The sequence below is a fragment of the Miscanthus floridulus genome, chromosome 1, assembly GCF_019320115.1.
Source record: "Miscanthus floridulus cultivar M001 chromosome 1, ASM1932011v1, whole genome shotgun sequence".
NCBI classification, from domain to species: domain Eukaryota; kingdom Viridiplantae; phylum Streptophyta; class Magnoliopsida; order Poales; family Poaceae; genus Miscanthus; species Miscanthus floridulus.
Window position 1 is genome coordinate 176274873 of NC_089580.1, and position 25017 is coordinate 176299889.

Here is a 25017-nt window from a genome sequence, read left to right on the forward strand (position 1 = left end):
ACGGAGATGGCAAAGGGGAAAGGGATAATGAAACTGAAACTCACGACCAAACAGAAAAAAAATATATAAATATATGACGTGGAATGCTGTGGTAAGAGTGCTGATCACAGTCTTGTTCGTTTGAGTTTAGTTGACTGATAAGCTATGGCTGAAAGTACTATTGGCTGATTTAGTGTGAGAGAAAAATATTATTCGTTGACTAAAAAAATACAGTTTATAAGTCAAACAAGCCCAAACAATAGGTATTGTTTCCTCGCAGCAGCCGATCATGTTTATGATGCGCCCCTGCTTCTATTGGCTTATTCCTTCCTTTTATGATTCTGCAGCTTGTTCGGTTGGCTGATTCATATCGTTGCTGGTTCGTGAAGAAGTACTGTTGGTTGGTTTGTGTGAGAGAAAAATACTGTTCTGGCTCGAAATTTACGATCATTTACGATAAGCCACAGCCAAACAAACAGGCTGCTGATTATTCTGCAGGACTCCTTGAGTTCAGGTTTAAAATTCTTGGGTTGCGTTCTTGCTGGTGGCCATTCTCAATGGGAGTTTTATCTGAGTTTCATTTGAATTAAATAGGTTATAACATATGTAGTTTTGATGACATAGCAGTGTATTTAAGAAGTGAGAGAATAAATGGGTTTTATCAAGATGAAACTCTCTTGGCATGATTAGGGCATGTTCAACAGTTTAGACGGCTGCCATCTGCAAGCACGAGTCATATCACATAGAGACAACAATACAAACAAATTATACAATAGGTTGTTTTTTAGGCTATCTGTAAAATAATTAATTCTTGTACAGACTCATAAATTAATATGATCAAAAATAGCTTGGGAGCACGAGCCCCCGTCGTACAACGGTGCTGGAGCGGGCGATATAGCTTGGAAGCACGAGCCCTCGTCGTCTCTTTGCGAAGAGACGGCACACCCGTCTGTTGGCTGAGTCGAGGGTTTTTTTTTGCAAAAATAACATCTCCCAGACGGCAAAAAGACGACCGTTGTACGTGCCCTTATAACTCTCTATGAGTAATGAAATTAAATGCTTATGAAACTCTAGAATTAAATTTTGCATTGAGAGTAGGTATTTCATCCTAGTTTTAGTTTATTATATATGACATGACAGTCTTGAAAATAACACCACAAAACTTTTCATTGAAACTGGCCTTAATGTTCTTATTTTATTTGTGTACCGATAGGAACCATTTATTTAAGTTTGTGAAAGCTCAGATTGGAGGTAAGAAGAAATCAATAGTTCTAGACCAAAAAGTAAATTTGCTTTCATGCAAATGAGCGAATCGCTAAGTGAAGTAATATATGTAGGTGATACATCATACATGTTCCTAACTTTCCCACCTACTTGCTCACCCTTGGCAAGTTTGCTGCATGCATCCGCTTCACTGTTAGCTGCACAAATCATTCATGGGCTTATGGTGACTACATATTTCTTTTTTCCTAGATTTGTTCATCTTCCAATGTGTATCTTACTCATTTTAGATGCGCTACTGCACTCCAGAAAAAGATCCTTTTCATTGGATCGTGGTATTTTAAAGCTTATTACATAGTGAAAGATTTGATCAAGTTCAAGTTCTTATGTGTAGCAATTGTTTCACGTTATCTCTAGAACTGTTAATAATCGAGATTTATTTTCATTTGCAGTTTGTTGTATTAACATTAATGCCATGCAATTGCAAACATGAACCCAATATCTTCCTCGCTCAAGAAACATACAATATTTTAAATTATCAAGGATATCTCGTAATAACCGTGAGGAATTCATCTCCTACAACTAAAAAGAACAAAGTATGGACACCATTTTGGTGCGACAATTGTCTTGGTTCGTCTGTCTGCCACCCCATGCGATCGATCCCACCTCCCACACTGTCCAACGGGCGAGCGAGAAAAGGAAAGACGCGATAGAAAAAGAAACTGTCATCCCTATGATCCCCGCCTGCTTTGAAGAAAACAAATCGATCACCTGAGGCCACATGCATGGAAGAAAACAATAATCATGCATGGAAAAAAATAATAATAATGTATGAAACAATAATCATGTATGGAAAGAAACAATAATCATGCATGTAAGGAAACATCAGTGGTGTCAAATAAAAGATGTGCAGGTTATACATGGTGAGATTGGTGAACCTTCTGCAATTTCCTAAACCAATATTCCCACTATTAGTATATAGGTCCATTCCCCTGCGTTTCTTCGTGCTCCCATTAACATATAATATGAAAGTATTATTGTGTTCGTCATCACTTCCAGTTGACTACTCCCATTAGCATATACTTCCTCTACCCCAAAATATAAGTCGTTATGGGATGCGTGCAGGTTAAATTTTCTCAACTTTAACTAGGTTTGTAAAAAATACGTGCAATATTTATATCTCCAAATAAATTTATTATAAAAATATATTCAATATTCTATATAATGATATTAATTATGTATCATAAATATTAATATTCTTTTATATATATTGGTCGAAGTTAAAAAAAAGTTAACTTCTCAGGAAGCGAGAATGAATTCTATTTTGGGACAGAGGGAGTATATGAAAGCAGTGTTGAAAATATTTTAACAATCAAGTTCGTCTCTATCTGATTGATAAGCTTAGACATCATAATGACATAAAAAAATTTGACTCTCATGAACATTCTCATGGATCAATGTAAAGCATTCCAATCCTACAGCATACACAAATGACAACCTTAAATTTATGATATTTTCAAAGCATGAACAATAAAGACCATCTTAGACGTTCTGACATTAGAGTATATACGTGCAGACATATAGACATGGTGATGCAAGTGAGCAGCCAGCAGGAGTCGAGGGTCAGGAGTATTTGAATCCTAGGACTAAACTTTAGTTCCTGTCACATTGAATTTTTAGATATCAATTAGGAGTACTAAACATGGGCTAATTATAAAACTAATTACATAAGTTGTGGCTAATTCGCTTGACAGCGCCGTGTATAGGATGGTATGAAGATGTGGTGGAACTTATTCGTGGATTTATTGGCGCAAGAAAGAAATAGATATCGAAAATCTCCTCCTTCCGGTATAAAAATGACTTTGCCGCATTACGGAAAAATTTACACAGTAGAGTTTGTGAGCCGCGATGCCATGCTCTCTGTGACTGTGTAAATTTTACGAACTTATCTTTTTAGATTAAATGTCACTTTAACGTCGGTCATATACTTTTACAGTATTGTTATCTTATCATGCGATCCGTGTGTTTTTAGTATAAAAGTTTAGCTGTCCCGTAGCAACGTACGGGCACGAATCTATTTGCATATATACTCGAACTTGTGTGTACATGATTATATGGAGATGCAGCAGAACTTATTCATGGATTTATTGGCGCATGAAAGAAATGGATATCATAGAATTCTTTTTACCGATATAAAATATTATCTTAGCCATATCACGAAAAGTCTATACAACAGAGTTTGTGAGCCTGCGTTGTCGCGCTCTCCGTGACTGTGTTAATTTCACGAACTTTGCTTTTTGAATTAAATGTCACTTTGACGTCGGTATTTAATTTAATAGTATTATTATCTTATCGTGTGATCTGTGTGTTTTTAGTATAAAAGATTTAATTGTCCCGTAACAACACACGGACACGCTACCTAGTCTAATATAAAGCAAAACCTCACTAGCATTTCTATGTCGACATACAAGCCATCCACATTATCTTCCACTAGATGCCACGTTATCCCCACTAATTTTTAATCTCTTAATATAAGCTATTCACGTCACCTCCACGAGGTACAGCTATATTCTCGATATATAAGAAATTAGAAATATACAAGGAATCCATATATTGTTATTTGTTTTGTTGTTCCACCATGTTATAACTACACCTAATTCTATTAGCTTTTTTTATTTGATTCTTTCATTGTGCTGCCCAATTTTGATAAGAACCAATGCAAAAATATGTAGATCTAACTCATTCAAGCAACAATTTATTTTTAAAAAAGTTGCAGCATAGCGCCCTTTCTGGTAACAAAGGAAAAAAAACGGTGAACTTATAGGGAACCTAACGCCCGAAAAATCTCTACTTCCGGCCCATGAAATTTAGAGAGTTTAAGATCGTAATCTCTTGAGTGTCCCTGGAAAAATTTAGCGGTCTTCAGCGCCATTACTCCTACTTTTTCGTGTCCTCCATGCCACTTCCGTCAGTTTAGGCTCTAACGCCATCAAACTGCAGGTGTGAAAAGACGAAAATGCCCTTAAGTTCAAATATGTTATTAAATTTTTTTAGCATCTTAACGACTTCAAATGAAAAAACTCAAAACTAGAAAGTTGTAGATCTCGTCGAGATCTATAATTTTCATATAAAAATTATTTTTATTTAATTCCGCAAAAAAAATATAATTTGATATGATTAATATATCTTAGAAAAATCATATTATTTTTTTGCAGAATTAAATGAAAATAATTTTTATATGAAAATTATAGATCAAGACGAGATCTACAACTTTCTAGTTTTGATTTTTTTTCATTTGAAGTCGTTAAGATGCTCAAAAAAAAAATTAATAACATATTTGAACTTAAGGGCATTTTTGTCTTTTCACACCTACAGTTTAACGGCGTTAAAGACTAAACTGATGGAAGTGGCATAGAGGACACAAAAAAGTTGAAGTAGTGGCACTGAAGACCGCTGAATTTTTTCAGGGACACACCAGGAATTAGGATATTTTATAATGACACACAGGGAAAAGTCGCACGCTCCAGTCCTCCGCACAGGTAGTCCGCAAATCTGCAACGTTGCCTTGTCGCTTGTCGGTTGTGACGGACGCCTTCCACCTCTATCCTCCGGACGCCACCGCCTAACGCGGCCCCCATGGCCGCCGCCTCCACCTCCCTTTCCCTTGGCTTCTCCTCTCACCACCGCCCCACTCCCAGAATCCGACCCCAATCCCAGGCCCAGTCGCAACCACCGAACGCAAAACCACCTAAACCCCTCCGCCTCAGCCTAACCCTGACCCCGGCGACCGCGAAGCCCCGCCTCGCCGCGGGGCCCGACGACGTCGCCGTCGCTGACATCGTGGAGAAGGACTGGTCGTTCCTCGAGTCCGCGGGCGCAAACCTCCAGCGCGCGCTCGCCGCGGGGGCGCTCTCTCCGGCGTTGCGGGTGCTGGCCCTGACGCCCACGGCGTCCTTCGTGAGCTCGCTCCTCGCGTCCTCGCCCTGCGAGCTACTGGTGGCCGCGCACGAGTCGATGTACGTGCTGGCGGGGGTCAAGGAGGCGCACGACGAGGTGAGGTGCTTCCACCTGGAGGGTGGGGGTGGGGGCAGGGGCGGCGGCGTGGTGGAGGCCGTGCCGGAGAGGTTCGACGACTTCGATGTCGTGTTCGTGTGCTACTTCCGTGGAATGGGAGTCTCCGCCGCGGCGCTCCTCAAATCGCTGGCCAGGAGGTGCTCAAAAGGTAAGAGCTGTTGAAATGGCACCTTATCCTTTCTTAGCTTTGTTGTTTCAGACTTCCAGTGGACTGAGCCTGAGGTGCTTAGAAGGATGCGGCTTATTAGGCTGTGCATTGCGTTTTCTAAACCATAAGCTAAATCATTTGAGATGGCAAATTGGTGGGGTTGAGAGTTGAGACATTGATTGATCAGATTGGGTTATTATGAGACCGTTGTTGCCAGATATCATATTGCATCAAGCCCTTAACATATACTTGAACTACTTGGATGGCTAATTTGGCTTTGTTGTCTTAGTTTAATTGGAGCAGCAATGATGCAATTCATGGAACATATTTATGGTTCTGATTATGCATACAAGGGCGTTCTGATATGTTCCGTTCCTTTGAGTTGTTAGGCTAGTTTTAACGACTGATAGCAGGCTGCTAGTATAATATTAGCATGCATTACTCTTTATAAGTTCATTTGAGATAGTACTATGAGTGATCAATACTTCGATATGTGTGATCAGGATTAAAACTATGCCAATACCAGAAGCATATCCATTTCAAGTGAATGGTGGCATGCAATGGTGAATCAGGAGATGAAGAGGGAGCTATATTGTCTTCCATCATAAGTTTGTGTTAGGATATTGTAGGGACAAAAAATCTGAATGAGCGGCAAACGAGTCACAAAGTGGTAAATAGGGCACCCAAAATAGCTGAGGCAGTGTAGAGTTTTGACATCCAAACCCAACAATCCAACCCACCCGGAATCCAGGTTCCTAAACAGCAACCAGCTTTTGGACCTTTAGCTTTTCACAATCCAACTTTCCACAATCTACAATCCATAAGCTGCTTTCCAAAATTTCTAGCCGAAATAAATCGAGCCTAAGCCTTGCCTAACAGATATCAAGCCTATCAACTCTCATTAGCTTTGCTGCGCCTATAGAGAAAATGCAAGACATGCTTAATTTTGAAACATGACATTTCCTGTGAGTGCATCATATTATTGTTTGTGGTTACACATGCAAAAAATTTTGGGTTCAGTTTTAGAACTTGATCTAATTATATTTTCCCCAGGTGCAAGAGTTGTCATGTTCTTAGATCAAGGCAGACAGAATTTTGAGCAACAACGGAGAGAGCATCCTGATGTTGTAACTTCTGATTTGCCCAATAAAGCCTTCCTGGAGAAGGCTGCATCTGGGAACAAGTATGAAATAACAGAGTTTGTTGACGAGCCTAGCTTTTACCTTGCTGTTTTGCAATTTCAAGGATGATTTTTTTTGTGTAACATTTGTAAAGCAAATTGTGACTGTCTGTGAGTTGTGACGGGCATAGTTTGTGGGTGGCTTATGTCGTACTGTATATCTCTTTGGCGGGCTTGTTTACATTTGGCGCGACGTTCAATTTGCTTGATGAATCCCCCAGGCATCTCTTGAGCCTATATAGATTCATATTCTTGAAGTTTGAATGTTGATTCTTAGTGTTCTGTATTAATTAGAAAGTTCTGTTTTGGCTATCGAACTATGACTAATTTATTTTGATAAATTAGCACCATTTTTTTTAAACTATAATCTATCTATCCACTACCTCTATCCACAAAAGTATGCAATTTTTGGTGCATTTTTTTTGTTAAGTGAAGTTTGACCAAATATATAGGTAAAAATATTAATGTTTATGATACTAAATAATATAGTATGAAAATATATCATAATAAAACTAATGATATTTATTTGATATTATGAATATGAATTTGTTTATTTATAGTTAGTCAAACTCAAGATACTTCAACTTGGTACTGTGTGCTCAAATTGCATTTTTTATATGGATAGAGGGAGTGTGCTCTATTTAGAGTTTTTCTTGTCTTACTTTGTTTGCTAGTGTTGTATTGCTAGTAGTCGTGACTATTATTTATTTAAATTATTCTTTTTGCACTTTACTTTGTGTTGATTGCATGATGTTTAAGCCACTGCTTCATTTGAAACCTATTACCCAGTCAATCTATCAAAATAAAGTAACTCATTAGGCATCAACGCGTAGATAGGATCAATATGTAGAGCATGGCGTCTATGAGGTCGGTTGGTGTCACTTTTGAGATCTCTGTACCCTGAACTATTTGATCTTTTTATTAATTGAACTCGTGGTCTAATATAGTGCAAAACGGTAACTTAAATAAATAGCAGTCACGACTGCTAGCAATAGGAACAAGTAAAATCCAAATAACTCTAAATAGGAGCCCTCTTATATGTATTTTTAGAAAATTCTGGCAGTATCCTATTTTTTATTTAAAATGTATTTGCTGAATTTTTAGATACCTAATTATACCTTATTATTTAAAGAAAAACATATTGGAAATGATCGGCGTCCGTCCGGACGCGACTCCCCAGGAGCGGGTCCCAAACAAAACAAAATCCTCCACTCCCTCATGCTTACCCCTCCCCCCTGGCTCAACTCCTTCGTGCTTATCCGTCAAGCCCCGAAGCAGCGTGGTCGCTCATTGTCCGCGCCCCATCACTAGCCGCGTTGTCCCTCACAGCCCCGCGCTGCGTGCCCGTCCTAGACACCCGTGCAGCTCGCTCCCTCACCGTCCGTCCGTCTGTCTCCCAACGCCGTCGCGCACGCTGCTAACCCCACCATGGCCGCTGGGGTGCATGTGTCGTGGCGCCTCATGTCTTCCCAGGCTGACCCAAGTGCACTCACGAGCGTGGGTGGTGTTGGTGGTGCTCGCGCGCCGTAGCTCGCCGCCGGCTCAGACCTCTCCCCTATGTTGTATATGTATGTTTCAAGTGTTTCAGGCATTTTAGATGTATGTTGCAATTATTTCATTTTAATGTTGCAAAAGTAGATCGAGGGATGTTGCATATGTTGCAAGTGTTTGTTCAAAATATTTCATTCCAGACGTATGTTACGATCGTTTTTTATTTGGATGCTGCATATGTTGCAACAATATTTTCCAAATGTTTCATTTATTTTAGTCTTATGTCGCAACAAGTGGTTTAATGTTGTAAGTTGCAAGTATTTTATTTTGGATGTTTCATGTGTTTCACACATATGTTGTAAAAGCATGTTTCTAATATTTAATCTGTTTTCAGTCTTATGTTACATTCATGTTGTAAGTATTTTATGTTGTTCGAGGGGGGGGGGGGGGGGGGGGGGGGGGGGGGTGGCGAGTCGGGGCACGCTGGCGTGTGCTCGTCCTCAGCGGCTCATCTCGGCTCCTGAGTGTCGCCCGCGCGGAGAGATAGGAGGGGGTTAAGGACGACCGGTGGGTGCAGAGACGGGGACGAGTGTGAGCGTGGGACGGGGCGAAGGCGGACGGGTCGGGGCGGGGGGGGGGGGGGGGGGGGGGGGGGGGGCTGCGGTGGGCCTATGACTGGGAGTTGACCACGGTTCGTTAGGACTAGGAGTTGTGCTCGAACGTGCTGCGGGCGCCAAACGTTTGGGCGCCAGTGCCTCTGAAAACATATATACGCAAACCGCCATTGAAACCAGCCTTATGGGTAAAATTGTTTGACTTTGATAGTAAGCGGCCATAGATATCCAATTTTTAAATTTGATGGCCAGAGTTGGATTATCATCCGATGGACAAAAATAGATTTCTTCCTTGTTTTCTTTGTGTCAAACTACGTAGCGTGTCTATTTATTGGTACCATTGAATATAATATTGTTAGTATGGATTTACAAAATTAAAATCTCCTTGGCACCTATGATATGGTGCTAAGGGAAAGCACGAGTAGCTTTTAGGGAGGTGATGCCAGCAATTGCCCTTATTGTCTAGTTGAAAGGATTACAGATATGCTCCCTTTGTTTTAAAGTGCAAGTTATTTTAGTTTTATTCTAAGTCAAACGTCTAATTTTGATGAAATTTACAGAAAAAAATATGATAACACCTACAATAAATAAAAGCACTATCAGAATATATTTCAAGATACATATAAAAACTAGTTTGATGTTATAAATGTCTGCATTTTTCTATATACTTGATTAAAAGCAAAGAAGTTTGACTTATAACTGCTAAAACAACTTACAATTTGGAACTTAGGAGTATTTTCATTTCCCAGTTAACATGTTCTCAGCTGTCAGGAGACTTACAATTTGGAACTTAGTATTTTCATTTTCCGGTTAACACGTTCTCAGATGTCTGGAGCAAATCATGAACCAATCAATACAGAACTATGTATTCTATTCTATATAAACAAAATTCAAGATTTAGCAGCATTGCAGATTAGCTAGCTTTTAGCACACACGGTAACAAACATAAATGTAAACGAAGATACAGACAAGAAGAAGAAAATGCCAACGTCCTTTATTTTTCTTCGGAGAACACAAATCATTCACGAAGTGCAGCAAGATCCAGCAGAAACGAAGGGTACCAGGTTTGTCACAGTTTTTCTTTTATCTACATAAACGAAAATATACCTTTATCTTTCGAGGAGAACAGGTTATACTCCTTCACATCTGCCTGTTCCCTCGAGCAAAGCTGAGCTTGAACCTGAACCAGTGGTGTCCTTGCAGCCAGCTCTTCGCTCTTATCTTTTGATGATGGTGTTACAGGCGAAGCTATTGGCAAGTTGAATTGGAACAGCGAGAAGGATGCATCCGCATCCCATGGTTTGTTCTTGTCTTCTGGGAGATCCTTTAGGCCCGACTTGTTCTTGTCTTCTGGGGGATCCATGCCTGTCGGCATAGTCACCTTTGAAGGGTACCTCTCTAGATTCATGTCTCTCTGAGTATGGCCAGCAACCTGCCTATGTCCGTTTCGAAAAGGCGGTGACAGAGGCATGGCTCTAAAGCTGGCTGAGGCCTTGTGAATAGGCTCTGGAGGTATATGGCTGAAGGCAGGAGCCATGTAAGGATAATCAATAAAATGATTCCCAGGTATTCCGAATACGAGCGGACTAGAATAAAGGTGGGATGGTCGAGCATACTGGAAGTTTCCATTCATTGGTGCAGCCCAAGAACGGTCATGAAACCCCATTGTTATTGGCGGATGTTGAGGTGCATGCATGCTTTGGTAATGCAGCAGCTGGTCCTGGACAGGGGATACATTGTACCCAAACATGTCATTCTGTGCTGGGCGGGTGGCTTTTGGCTGGTATTCTCTGAAACCATTTCCTGCACATGCTTCAAGCAAAGACCATGAATCAGCTCTTGATGATGGTGTACCTACTTTGCTGTTTATTCTCTTGGGTGATTCCTCAGACTCAGAGGACGATTCCGGACTTTGAGCGCTCGAAGAGGTTGTACTGCTGGAGCTGCTTTCCCTATCTCCCTCGCTCATACATGAAGAGGAGCTATCAGAACCGGCAGAGTTCGTCATCATCTCTTCATCATGCCTGGAGCCTTCATCATTTTCTGAGTAACAATTTTGTTTATTCACCAGAGTACTAGCACAGGAAGTAGTTTGATTTCTCCCACCATTTGCACATGGTTGATCTGAATTACAAACATCCCTGGAACTTTCAGAAACCTGAGGCTGTGATTCACATCCTACACCAAACTTTTGAGATCCGCTATTATCAAAAACCACATGTTTCAGTGGATCAACATTGTTAATTGAACCTGAATCATGAACTGTGTTGTGTAAGTTAGTCTTCCTTCGAGCATCCATAGGCTCCCATACTTGCTTTGGGATAACATTTTTCTGTGTACAACCAGCACGGTTTCCTTTTGACACTATAAAGCTATCCAAAGTATAGCATCTGTGGTACTGCACCCTGGGTTTCTCAACTCCTGATTTTCTTGCTATCTTCATCTCTCTGCCAGATCTAGCTGTTGGCAAGAAACAGCTGTCCATAACTCCATAGTCTTCCGGATGGCCGCAGCTGCAAGAATTGTATGAGTGCCTCTCTCTTGTTCTGTTATTTGAGGTGGATGCTGCATTGCAACTTCTATCAATACTTCTTGTCCTTTCCCTTGACTTCCATTGTGATTCACCAATTCTTCCAGATTCATCTTGGCAGTCATCATACCAACAGGACTGATCTCGAGGAAAATCCTCTCTTGACATTGGACTTCGTCTCGATGACTTGGATTGATCTGGTGTGCAAAGGTCACTGCTGTCCATTGGAGAAAATTCTGTAACTGCATTGCACTGGACACTGTTTTCTCCATTAATTTCTGTACATGAAGATTGATTCACACAGCTGTCAGGAGAGCACAGATTCACAACTTCAGCACTGTCTTCCTCTTCCGTAGCTGAATCTCTTGAGTCCAGAGTATTTGTCGAATAATCATTGGTAGATGTTGAGGAGTTGCTTGGAGCTGAAGATGAAATATCGTCTGGTGACTTTGATTCATCTAGTCTTTTCCCTTTATTATTTTCCTTTTCTTTCAGCCTTTCTTTTCTCTTGTTCTTCTTTTCTCTCTCTCTTGTTCTCCTCTTCATCCTGCGCTCTTGTTCTTCACGCTTTTCTTTCTCCTCTTCCTCAAGAAGTTTGTTCTGCAATAAATGCAGCCACAGTTGATGTTCCCAGATATGAGCAAGTCAACCTTATCTGAATTTTATCTAGAGGTATAATAAGCACCTGTTTTTCCAACGTAATGATTTCTTTGCATGCTACATGAACTCGCTGTTCCAAAAGTTTTAAAGCAAGGGACACAAAAACACTATGTGCATTTTGCTGTGCTGTACCTTCCCTGAAGGCCTTCTCAACCTACAAAGATATCCACATTTATACTTAATATTTAGAATATAAATGCTCGAATTTCTGAGAAATCTAAACAGGTAATGGTCAGATGCTGTTAACTACAGTACTCAATAAACAACCATGTCTGAAAGCCACACAATGCAGAGACTAGAAACTATATTAGCCATGAATCCTTTATAGGTACTAAAGTGACAATCAACCTTGCTGTACGATAACAGATGAATACAAAAAGTATTCAAGGTGCCAATCCCAAATAAAATCTTCCATTGGTAAATAAGGAATGGTGCCGGAAAAATATGCTAAGAGAAACAACTAATAATTATTTAAACATTACTAAATCAGGTGGCACACTTATAGAAGTCTTCACACAGGAACCACGGAAACTGATAAGTTGATATACTTTCTTACTAGTCACATTAGTTGTGAGCTGGTCCAACTAGAGGATGTGAGCTTGAATATACAGCTAGCTAAGCCATCTTAATCAGTTAATTGTGAGCTGAGGTTCACAAATATAGAAAAAAATCAAGTCGTTTTCCTTCATTTGAGTTGAAAGTTGAAACCATTATATCAAGTATTGATTTTCAATTATATCAAGTATTGGTTAGTACCTGATCTTTGAATATTACAGCAGCAGCATCCAAAAGAAATTCTCTTGCCAGTTCAGGGCTCTTGGCATGCTTCTGTGGATGGGCACCATCACCATCAAAATCATTTCCATCCCTGTCCATGGCATCATCTTCCTGCACATATTTTCATCGATCAGAATAATATCTTTTGACACCAACAATGAATACTCTATTTATGTCTATCTCAGTTAAAGATGTTGCCATAAATGGCAAGTGACGTACATCCTCTTCCTCGGCCTCTTCAGCATGCTCAAAGAAATTTCTAATACTTTCGCCCTTTGTCATAGTCACAAAGCCATCACCCACAACTAGCCTGTGGTGCACACATGATTGACCCTTCAATGCATGTGCTTTTACACACAGCTCTGTGCACTGGCCATCAAGCCTCCAAGCTCGCAGCGTTATGAAGTAGTCCTCAAACTGATCAAGATCGATTCCATTTCTGTGGACTTGTGCATTCATTCCAACATTTTCAAACCCAAAAATATCGGATTCTCCTTCATCTGTCCCAATAGCCCATTCAAAGTGATCATAAGATTCATCTGGCTCTGATAAGCACTGGCGCCAATCAACTACAACAGCATCCTCAAACACCTGAAAATCAGAGCAGCCAGATTTGACTCACATAGGAAGTGTACATAAGGTACCAAGGAATCAAATGGAAATTTTGTTGGTGAGTTGAGTTTTAGGAAGGCATCCTCACCTCACACTGAAAAGCAGTATCTGCAACACAAAACCAACTGGTGCAGCGAGGCTCCCTTCGCATGCGCTTCAGTTCCTTCAGCTCCTTGAATTCACGGATAACGTTCCTTCGACACTCTCGGCAAAATCTCTTGCTATCAAACCTGTTCACAAATTTCCACCAAACTGTTCAAATTTTAACCTGATCTATAGGCTGTTGCTAGAGAAATCCCAGCAGACAGCAGACTAGGACTATTAGGAAAAAAGTTACTTGAACACCCAACAGAACAAGACAGAACCAATCAGTAATATCGTAAAAATGACATATACTACTACTCAAGCATTCATCGCTCTGATCAGTTGTGATTGCTGCTGCAGTGCTGCTGGATGCAGCTGCAAAAACACCAGCCAGCCAGCACCAATACCAAGAAAATCTGGAAGCGGCAAAGCAGCAGCAAGAAGTAGCACTTCCGATCAGAGTGCATATATAAAATTCCAATCAATCTTCAGTGAGGCTCAGAGCAGCTTACGAGTACTTGCAAGGTTCCTTCTATAAAAGGATTGCATTTTGTTGGACACAATCCTTCAGGTTGTTATTAACTCACTAGTTAACTTGGTTACTTTGTTGGTAATCCGAATGCCTATGCTCACCTGTACATAAGTTTTTCAATGAAATCTTCCTCCTTCATCCGCAGAAGAGATGATCTAGTTTCTTCACCAAGTGCTGACCAGAAATCCACCAGCGTATCACATGAGAGGTGGGCAGTGTGTAGAGCACACATTTCTCTTATTCGGTGACCCCTATAATTAGCCATCCCTTGGTTAATCCATCCTCTGCCACCTGCACCACAGGCATCAGGATAAAGCATTTCCCGTTCCCTTTCTCTTGCCCGTGCATTGTCAAATACCTGATTAAATTACAAGGCCAAAATGCATTAGGCCACTAGAGGGTTAAATGACCGACCTAGAACTAAAACTTCAGAGTAAACACCATGATTATATTTACTGATTACTCCACATAAAGTAACACAAAGGACCAACATACAAAATAGAAAATTATTTCTCAATCATATAGTCATCAATAGAGCACAGACAGAAAATAAGAAGCCCAAAAGTTACCGCACACTTACATTCTGAAGCACCCGTAATGATTTCGCTTTTATAAAGCAGTCAAGAAGTGTAAGGATACCATCTTTTGTGGTTGAAAGGCCTCCCCAGGGGTGAACTGATGGGTCCTGAGCCCCATCTTGCTCTCCTTGTGTAATTCTTGACTCAGTAGCTGTCCTCGGACAACCAATATCTGAAGCTTCTTGCTGCAGTGACTTCCCATAGATAACAATTTGTGCAAAACTATCCAGAAGCAACCCATTGCACCTTGAGCAGTAGAAATTCTTGCGTGCTTGTTCAATGAGAGTTTGCTTATTCAATTTGAGGAGTTCCTGCCGTGCTTGAGGAGGCAAGTCATTCCAGAACTGAAAAAAAAAACAATTCACAGCCATAAAGTAGTCAGTTCCTCAATTGAGAACTTAGTTGCTGAAAAAGAATATCCAGTAGAATGAACTCGATGACAGAAACAGCTTGACGAGAACCTTACTTACAGAATAATGATCAATCACAATCCTATTCAAGAGTGATGCAATGTTACATTTACAAACTCAAATAAAGGTGATGGTGAAGCAAGGCTGTTGTAATTCAAACGCAAGGTCATCATAGTAGACATGGCACAAACCTTGAAGAAGATTACAGAACATGTGACAATACCAAAATGGACTGGACAAAAGCATGTTTTAATTATTTGAGTGCAATCACCAGTTTTATCCAGTATGATTCTACTTGCAACTAGACCTGCTACAATGAAAGAAATAATAGGAAGTGCTAGGATTTAAGAGTGAAGACTTCACGGTTTCGTTGAAATTAACAAAGACCCATCACAACCTGATGATTTCATCTGATAGCAACTTGATAAAAGTTTTTGAATTGAGTCTGTCTACTATACAACCATGTGTTTTATACGATTCTAACACATGAATTTTTTTGCACCATAAGATTAAGATCCAACAGCCTCCATTCTTCTTCTACATCTAGTCTTCTTCTACCTTAAGACAATCACAAGATCACAGATCCACATATCACAAATTACATATCACAGAAAACATTTTTTTTCTATGGAAAGACAAAATACAGAGGTGCACTGCTGGTGTCGCGTCATGTACAGAGGGGTTGGTTCCACTTGGTGCTGCCGCCGTCGCGTGCCGCGTGCGCTGCTGGTGCTGCCCTGCCGCCGTGCAGGTGCTGGCGCTGCGCTGCTGGCTGCTGGCGCTGCGCTGCCCAGTCGAGGCGCAGAAAGAGAAAGCGCGCTGCTGGTGCTGCGCTGCCGCGTGCGTTTGTTTGTGCAAAAAATTCATGTGTTTTTTTTTTTCTAAAACACATGTGTGTTGTATAGCATTTCTATTTTGAATTAGCATTCCTCTTTGGGGCTACAGTTTACATTCCTAACTTTCCATGGCAATTTGTTTTCTGAAGCAGTGTCCCTACCAGGCATCATTGACATTTGGCAGACATTATTGCCAGATGTCAGAGCAGAACTTTTACAGGCCACTAAAATCAAGCATCAGGACAGACTTTTAAACACTCACTTCTCAAATCAAGTGCCTGAATTGTTTGAAACGAACACAACAATGTAACGAAAACAGCACAAGCCAGTCAAATTTCATACAGAGCAGAATGGAAACCCCAACCTAGCAGGCTAGCACTCCCCCCACCCCCACCCCCACATTCAGGTACGAACCAAAAGTGCAGCAATACCGTCACGGACTCGCCATATCTTAAGGGCAATGCACTAGAATTAACGCAAAGACAGTACAAATGAGCTGCTACAAAAGGTCAAAATTAGCCCGTATGCTTATTAGAAGCAGCAACAAGCGTAATCTGATTGAACTCCACCAACAGAATTTACCGCACAAATGAATCCTCGACTCATCAAAAAATAAATAAATCCCGAACCCAGCAAATAATTCCCTTACATCCAGTCCCCAAACCAACATGCCCATGCAGCTTTTCGCGACTCGGGAGCTCAGAGCAGCCAATCAAGCCAGGCGGAGGGGCACCGCACCAGCTTCGTCCTAGAAATTACGCCAGGGCAGCAGGACCGACCTGCCCCCAATTCCCATCACCCAGATCGAGCTCAGCCTACGAACGAAGCAGAGGGCACGCGGATGGTACCTTCTGGAGGCGATCGAACGTGATCTCGTCCCGCCGGCGCGACCAGATCCCCGATCCCGCTGCGGACGCCACCCCCGGCATCACGTCCTCCCGCCGCCGCCGTATTCAACTCAGCTAGGTCCTGTCGCCAGCTCCGTGGCGCATCCAATTCCCGCCGCCGAATACGACGACGACGACGACTCCCCCCCCCCGCCAACGGCCCTCGGCGGATGCTGCGGCGACGGGGTCCCCTGAGCTGCTGCCGAGTCGGATCGACCGCGGCGGTGACCGAGAGAGGGTTTCAGCGCGACGGGCAGGAGGGAGGCGGCGAGGCCACGCGATGTGCGCGGTAAAAGGCGAGGAGGATAGCGAGGAGAGGAGGGGGGGACAGGGACGAGATGGGGGGGGACTGGGGGAGGGAACGCGACGACGCCGTACGCGTTTTTAACCGTCGCGGTTAGCGGGCTCGGAACAGCGCGCGTTTTCAAGTTCGCGGTGGCGGTCTCTGGCCTGGCGACGGGTGGGTTCTAGTGAGGTGCCGGGATTTTTACAGGGGTCCCGAGGTAAAATTCGAGCTGCGGCACACGGCCGGTCACTGCCGTGGCGTGGGGGTCAAAAAATTACTACACGGGGAGTGTTTTATGTTTAGGACCTTGTACAAGGATGAAATTGTTAGTACACTCCTAGTTTTAGGACCTTGTTGCTAGCAGCGTCTGACAGCCGAACTTTAGCGGGAAAGATTTACACGCATGGTCGCTTTTGTACTGGAATAAAGCACGACCTGCAGCTTTACTAACTGCAGCTTTTTCCCATGTTGTCGCCTTAGACTGTCCGGTGCCGAAAAAAAATTCGGTAGCACCGATGCTTCAGCTCTTCAATTCTCACAACGTGGACACCGGTGCTTCACTGTACTTGTGGACCCCGTGACACACCGTCGTAGCGGTTGCGAAGGCAGAGGCGAACGAGAAATAATATTTTTTAACGTTTGTAGCACCCGTCAACGAACATGCATAGGTGGCTACTTTTTTTTCATCTCAGCACCGGCTACAACGTGGCATCGGTGCTCCAAATAGGAGAGAGAGTGTTTGGGCACCGGTAAAAAGCAACGCTGTAGCTAGTCTTAGATGAAGAAATGGTATGGCATTGGCATGGCACGTGAGCTATAGAAATATAGCATAATAACAATTTTTCCTGAAAATTTTACAGTATGATTTTGAAAATTCTCGTCACTATTATCACAGTACGTTGGCCTTCCAAATGAGTTTTTTTTTTCTGGGGGTGTGGGGGGCGATTTGAAGCGATATTATGAATAAGAAAGGCGATGATTTATGCTTTAGCCTTGAGACACTTGTTTTGCCGTTAAAAGAGGAAGGAAAGGCTAGCTCGACTGATGAGCAAAAATATCTTAAGGAATAAAATCTCCACCCGGAATACATGTGAAAATGTTGTACATTGGCATAATACGGTGGCAAGCTTCACAGCATTAATAGTGGAGGACCAATAAAAAGGATTTAGATGCAAAGTTGTGATGGCGCCTCTAGAGCAACTTGTGCGGCACACACACTTAACAGCACGGGGCCAATCTTGTCAAATATGAACCGATCACATCTCCGGGAAGTTGCAGTTTATTTAGTACTCCTATTTGCTTTTAATAAAATTTGGTGAGCTCTAAGCAATTTACATTAATAACAACCAGGTGGGTCTTATAATCATAGAAGCAATAAAAGTGCTGACCTAGCACAATCTCTAGGGACGGCGTCATCTTCAATGTTTGCAACATATACATGTGTCGAATTTAATTAATGGTACCACGAGTTTTGTTGCCTGATTATTTGAGTTTAGGATAAATGCGCAAATACATGTTTCTCGTTTCATTAGCTGCGAGATTTGCTTTTCGCACCAGAAGTCCGCTTTTTCCTGTTTTGGAGGCACTTCTGGAAAAGAAAAGAAAGAAAAAGTTTTTTTTCCCTGTTCGATCAGGAAGCTTCACGAACGAGCTTCTTGGCTTATCCGTCCGCGCACGTCATCGTTCTCTCGTTGTGCTCAGTCAGGGTGTGTTTAGGAGGAGTTGAAAAGTTTTGGGTGTTACATTGGATGTGTTGGAAGGATGTCGGGAGAGGTTTTTGGATACTAATAAAAAAACAAATTACAGTGCGAGACGAATCTAATGATACTAATTAATCGGTCATTAGCACATGCGGGTACTGTAGCACTTACGGCTTTTCATGGACTAATCAGGCTTAAAAGATTCGTCTCGCGATTTTGTCGAGAACTGTGTAATTAGTTTTTTTTTCTATATTCAGTACTCTATGCATATGTCTAAACATGCTCTTTTATTGTAGGAGAAAAAAAAAATGGAGGGCCTCAGTTCGAAAACAGGGGTGAATCGCGTGATTTGCTGCGGGTGACCCACCTGACGGCGAAAACCGCTGGACGGCTGGAGTATGGAAAACTCTACGGATTGGAGGGAGAGCCATCGTGTCGTCATCGTGTCGGCAGGCGGATACCGGGTGCTGTCTGCTGTCGGCCAGGCCCAGCCAAAAAAGACCAGGACCAGGATCCAGGGGGCGGTGCCGTGGTGATGATCGACCCGCCGGACAAGGCGCTAGATGATCGACCTCGATGGCAGGGCTCAAATGCTCCCACCAAACGCATGACGATTGTCAGCATCCGGCGTGTTGAGTACTACCAGCAGTCTAGTGGTACGCAAATCTGGACGCCGCGTGTGGACTAGTACGACGCAACACATGTCTACCGCAATTGTAACACATAGTTTGAAGCACATGACAGAGTTGTTTAGTTACGGACTACGCAGTGTTTCATTCTTTCAGAAGAGGATGCTTGTTGCACGTTTTCTTTGATCCTTTGCCTGTTTCTTAATTTCATATAAGAGGACCGTTTCGATTTACTAGGCCTGATGGTTTTCCGCAAAGAAAGTAGCAGGCTTGATTCTTGGCACAAAAGAGCAAACCACTAAGTACTGGGCCGGATGGTGGTCTTACAAAGAACAAATGTTGAGAAACGTTAAGCAAACTCGATCTTAGGTTTTGGGCCACTATAACACGTATAGATTCAGTATCATCCCCTAAAATGAAGGTTCAGTAAGATCCTGAGTTTCAGACAAAGAGAAAAAGGAAATGGAATTTGCTTAAAGCAATCCAGGATCTACTCTCTTTCTCCCAACCGTTGGTCTAAACATCACCATAGTCCATAGCACACAACCATGATGCCAACAGCAAAATGCCTAATTTCGCTCAAAACGACGACCAAACCAACAGAACCACAAGGGGTTCCATACTCATTGCAATCTCTGCCTTCGGCACCTGCATCTCTCGTAGTCTTAGACGCGCCTGATCTAAAACTCACGACGACAGAACTAATTGAACTCTTAGTTTTTGTCACACAGCACAAGACACCAAGCACTTTGCAGCAGATTCTGCACGACAATCTACCACGCAGGATCCGTTCAGATCAAGGCTGGCTGCTGGGTAGCTTGCTGAGAATTGAATGCTCTGGCTTGTGGTCACACTCGAAATCGAGGTGAACGAATGCTCGCTCCACTTCAGGGAGCTCCTCAATCTTGATTTGGAGAGATTCTCCGATGGCGTGCGCCTCCTTAAGTGGCAAGTCCTCTGGGAGCTCGATGTCAACCTGTGAGAGTCCATAGATCATATGAGATGAGCATGTTACAATCTAACAGTCAGCAGGTATGATTCTTGCCCAACTGCTAGATTCTACACTACAACTACCACTTGCTATATATATTAACTGAGATCATAAGAGAACCATGGCATCTTACTCCTATTTTACCATTCTATATTAAGCACTACAGTATCACTGCAGGAACAGAAAAGTTAAGATACTTTAGAAAAAAATAATGGTTTTGTTTCCAGTAGTGCCAGAAGGAGACAACTGAAACCTGCTAGTTTCCAACAATGACATTAACCTTTCGAAACGACAAATTGAGTTGTTGAGACAACAACATTATCCAGTTCTAGCATCTAGGGATTTGAACAGATTAAGATAACACTATCACTTGGTTAGCCCCCAGCAAAGGACAAATGAAGGAATATAAGATATTACTCCCGTCCCAAATTGCAGGTCGTTTTAGTTTGGTCCCAAGTCAAACTTTCTAACTTTGATCAAGTTTGTATAGAAATATATTAACACCTAATATTTATGTGGATTTAATGAAATCAATTTGATCTTGTAGACGTTGCTGCATTTTATTATAAGCTTGGACAAAGTAACAAACTCTTTTTCACTTAGAACAAAACTAAAATGACATATAATTTTGGACAGAGTGAGTAAAATAAAGAAACACTAACCTCAACAAAGTAAAGCACCCCAAAGGTGTATGCCCGAACTGTATCAACGCGCTTAATTTGAGGATGGTGTCTGATAGCCAGATATGTCAACTTCTGAAGCATCTCCGGAGGAGCTGATTCACCTACCAGTGATACTGCATGGAGGATAACAGTAGATAACAATAATAAGACTCTGTCAGTCCTAGCCAACCTACCAGTGATACTGCATGGAGGATAACAATAATAAGACTGTCTGTCAGTCCTAGCCAATTTGTAACGTGCAAGTAACCTTGGTGCTACATGTGGCAACTACTCTGGTTGATAGTGCAAAGTGATTCCAGAGCAAGCATTTAACTCAAGTAATTTCTATTTGTAATGGTAACACCACTTCAAGGTTAAATATCATCCATTTCTAGTAGGCTAGTATAAATAATAAGTCCATCCAACCTAGGAGGATGTAGGCATTTTTTCATTAAGAAGAGAAGTCCAGTCCATCCATCCAACCTAGGAGGAATTAGGTGTTTTTTCATTAAAAAGAGAAAATAGGCACCCAAATTCAAGGCGAGGACTTATACCTAGGTGGTTGGGTGCACAACCACACCTCTCACCTAACCACTTGAGCTAGGCTCACTTCCTTATCATGAGTACGATTGGACGGATGTAAATGAGTGCAGGTAATTCTCTTTCATTAAAAAAAAATGAGTGCAGGTACTGTTGCGTAAGCAAATGTTCAAACTGAACAAGTAACACAACACAAACCTGCATTTTCCCACACCGTTCCGGACCAGTTTGAAATTGTGTACACTGCAAGGGCAATTGCACCAATTGGGTCAATCCACCAGTAGAATCTATCACCAAGGACAGCAGCAGCCAAGCCCACGACATTTGTGACAACATCAAAATAGTGATCCTGTGGAAACCAATCCACCACAGATATTTGATAAACTATGTTCAATTTTAAGTAAAAAATATTCATGCCAAGTTGAGAAATGGAACAAGATATTAACCTTAGCATAAGCACGGACAATCTTGTTACCAGACGTTCGGCAGTAGAGCCACAGAGCTAATTTCACTACTGTTGCAAAGATCATGATTGAATATAGCCACAGTAATTGCACTTGGTTCAGTTTGTCTGGAGCCTCATTCACTATCAGCTTTTCAACAGCTTGAATAAATACTTGGAAGCCTGCAGACGTGACACCAAATTAATGTAGATGACTTTGGCAGGAAGATCGCACTCAGTTGAGTATAGTTCTAACATGGCAGTACACATGTCGCAAACAAGTAAGTAATCAAGAAAAGACGTGACTAGATTGCTTAACCATTTCCCGTTGGGAGAAAAAGCAAGCATACCTAAAGTGGCCATGACAGCAGCGAAGATGATAATGCCTACAGGCTGTACCCTCAGTTTGCCAATGGGGTACTTGTAGACATTGGTGCTCTTCATTGACAGATGTGTGAACCAAAGGATACCACCAGCCATGAGATCAAGCAGTGAATCCAGTGTTGAGGCAGCTATAGCAATTGATCCACTTTTGATTGTAGCGTATACCTGAGGGGAAAAATAGTCTAATCATCCTAGAGGAGTTCATGAATAGGAATTGAAAAGTGGGGGGAGGAACCAACCTTCAACGCTAAGAGAATAATGTTTGCATAATTTGATATCTTCATGGCAAATTCACTCTGGATTTGCTCCGCAAGCTCCTCATCCTCGTTGATTCCATTGGATTCTTCTAGTGAGTCAACTTCCTCAAAGGACCTCAATGTGGCAAATTGTTTCTCATAGTACTCTCTCTCCCCTAAATAATAGACCCAAATCACACCACTTTGTTAGGTTGTCGATAATAGAGAATTAAACTAAAGATATATAAGGAGCTTTTAAATTTAAAAGAAAAGGCAGAAGCTCTACTGTTAATACATATGAAATAGTCTATCTCAGTCTCAAAAAATAACAGGACATGAAAGAGCAATGTTAATAATATGAGGCTAGAAAATTATGATGGAAATACAGCATAGAGGCTAGAAAATTATGATGGAAATACAGCATACACCAAAGACTATTCCCACTGTCCCAAAATAGTTAACATTGTCCAGATTCATAGCTAAAGTGTCAACTATTTTGGGACGAATGGATTAAATAACAAGAACAGTATTCAGACAATTAAGTTGGCACATACCAGAAAGGCTAGGATAAAAAAAATCTCGGTTTTATTAAAGAAACATCGAGTGAGGAAAACCTAAGGATCAAAATGTAGAACCAACAAAATTGCAAAATCAAATTTAGCCTTGTGTATCATTGCAACCTGCTTTTTTCTGAGCACAGAATGCAATATTTCAATCAGGAGAAGAAGAAAAAAATCTGCTATCCTGGGATATTCAGGAAAAGGGGGCGCATAGGCACTAGGCCACACTACGCAGATCCAAAACGTGGTAAATAGAAACTGCAATTAGAAACAAACACCGGCTGGTACTGTACTATATCGATGTTCCCACCCTACATAGTCTTTTGTCTTGATGAATCTTAGTGTTCCAACTACAATCAAAGATTCAAAAGATAATACAGAGATCAAAGCTGCGGAGTGAACCAGATGCAGGCACAGACGCACAGTTCAAAAATCACTTAGTTTGCTACGTGGTATCTGTAAAACTCATTTGCATGCCTGCTGCAGAACATAAGAAAGGAACAGCGTTATCTTCAGGGATTTTGACAAAAACAAACACCATAGTCCATAGTTTCACAGTTGTCTGTGGCAGCCTGTTCGTTTCGGCTGAATTGGCTTATAAGCCATGGCTAAAAGTACCACTGGCTGGTTTGGTGTGAGAGAAAAATATTGTTCGTTGGCTGATAAGTAAGGCTTATAAGCCGAATACAGGCTGTCAAACAGGCTGCTAGGCCAGGGCCATGATAAGAGAACAAACACGTCAAAAAGGTATTTCCTCAACCAAATACGTAAAAGGAACAGGGACAAGAAGCAAGTGATAGTAAAGTCACGAGCTGTTCAATCATAAAAGTAAGAAGGGAAATCCTAGGAACCCAGAAAAGTCTGCGGCAAGGATAAGTGTCTGGGTCATCCACAAAAGCATCGGATTATCTACTACAACTCCAGAATCTAGGATCAAAAGCGCATCAATCATATCACCAAGATACTCTGTAGATAAAGGAGCCCGATAGCAACGCCAGCTTTCTAGCACAATTACCAGATTAAGAAAACGAAACGCCAATATTTCAGACCAGCCGGCTGCTTCCCCTCACAAAACACTGTTCATCAGCCAGCCGCTACAGTATTTCAGACCAGCGAACGGGTCGGGGACAGATCGAACCAACCAACGACAAAGAAAAACAACCCGAGAATGCGGCGGGTAGTTGGGATTCCGGGATGAACCTTCGAGGAGGCCCTTGGAGCGGGAGAAGTCGACGTGCGACGGGCGCTCGGGGTCGACGGCGTCGAGCACCTTTTTGGGCAGCCGCGAGACGAACTCCCCGCGCATGGACGCGACCGAGTTGCGCCGCCGCCCGGGCCCGGCCAGGAGCGGCGCCCGCGCGTCGTCATTCCCCCCTGCGCCCGTTGGCGTCCATCCCTCGCGCCCGTTGGCGTCCATCCCTCCGCTCTGCTCCTCCCTCGGCCGCCCCCCTCCGATCGCCTCTCGTCTGGCCTAGATTACCGCTCGCGATTCGGTCGCGGTCAAGGTCGCGGTCGCGTCGTCTCCTCCCCCGTCTGCGGCGCCTTGCGCATGGAGGGTGGGAAATGGCAAAGGCCGCCGTACCCGCGCGTTCTGCGCCGTGCGGTCGCGCCTACCTATGCCGATAAACGTGGGCCGCCGGCCGCGGTCGATACTGGGAGGCGCAACGCAAACGGGCACGGGCGAGGTCGGCGCACGGCTCCTACTGTCCTGCACCGCGAGATCGCGCGGTCGACGGCTCAGATCGTACCTATCAGAACCGTTGGCGCAAACTGCATTATTATTATTATTATTATTATTATTAGGGACAAATCGCAAATTCAGTGATGCAAGTCTATCTCTTTTATTTACTCTAAGTGGAGTGAGTTTTAAGTTCTGTGCGTTTCATTGTTGAAGACAATAATAGATTTAAACCTTTCGTTTCATCATAAAAGGGGGTTTAAATCTTTCACGAGACATGATACTTTTGTATGCGT

At 42.4% G+C, this 25017-nt stretch overlaps 3 protein-coding genes across 3 annotated transcripts; 1 reads left to right on the forward strand and 2 right to left on the reverse strand.

Moving 5' to 3' along the window:
• The first annotated feature begins 4751 nt into the window (after nucleotides 1–4751).
• LOC136549185 (uncharacterized) lies at nucleotides 4752–6894 on the forward strand. Its single transcript, XM_066540455.1, has 2 exons — nucleotides 4752–5422; nucleotides 6476–6894. The coding sequence occupies exons 1-2, from the start codon at nucleotides 4837–4839 to the stop codon at nucleotides 6670–6672; spliced, it is 783 nt and encodes a 260-aa protein (XP_066396552.1). The 5' UTR covers nucleotides 4752–4836; the 3' UTR covers nucleotides 6673–6894.
• A 2786-nt stretch (nucleotides 6895–9680) lies between these two features.
• On the reverse strand, nucleotides 9681–16945 carry LOC136549167 (uncharacterized). The gene is made up of 8 exons (XM_066540446.1): nucleotides 16575–16945; nucleotides 14483–14824; nucleotides 14004–14260; nucleotides 13375–13516; nucleotides 12894–13265; nucleotides 12654–12785; nucleotides 11923–12051; nucleotides 9681–11837 (listed from the first exon to the last, which is right to left on the reverse strand). Exons 1-8 carry the CDS (start codon nucleotides 16653–16655, stop codon nucleotides 9795–9797), a joined length of 3498 nt encoding a protein of 1165 aa, XP_066396543.1. The 5' UTR covers nucleotides 16656–16945; the 3' UTR covers nucleotides 9681–9794.
• Nucleotides 16946–19634: 2689 nt separating this feature from the next.
• On the reverse strand, nucleotides 19635–24684 carry LOC136503237 (metal tolerance protein 4). Its single transcript, XM_066498384.1, has 7 exons — nucleotides 24244–24684; nucleotides 22487–22659; nucleotides 22214–22412; nucleotides 21868–22046; nucleotides 21620–21770; nucleotides 20882–21015; nucleotides 19635–20204 (listed from the first exon to the last, which is right to left on the reverse strand). Exons 1-7 carry the CDS (start codon nucleotides 24458–24460, stop codon nucleotides 20025–20027), a joined length of 1233 nt encoding a protein of 410 aa, XP_066354481.1. The 5' UTR covers nucleotides 24461–24684; the 3' UTR covers nucleotides 19635–20024.
• Nucleotides 24685–25017: the final 333 nt, after the last annotated feature.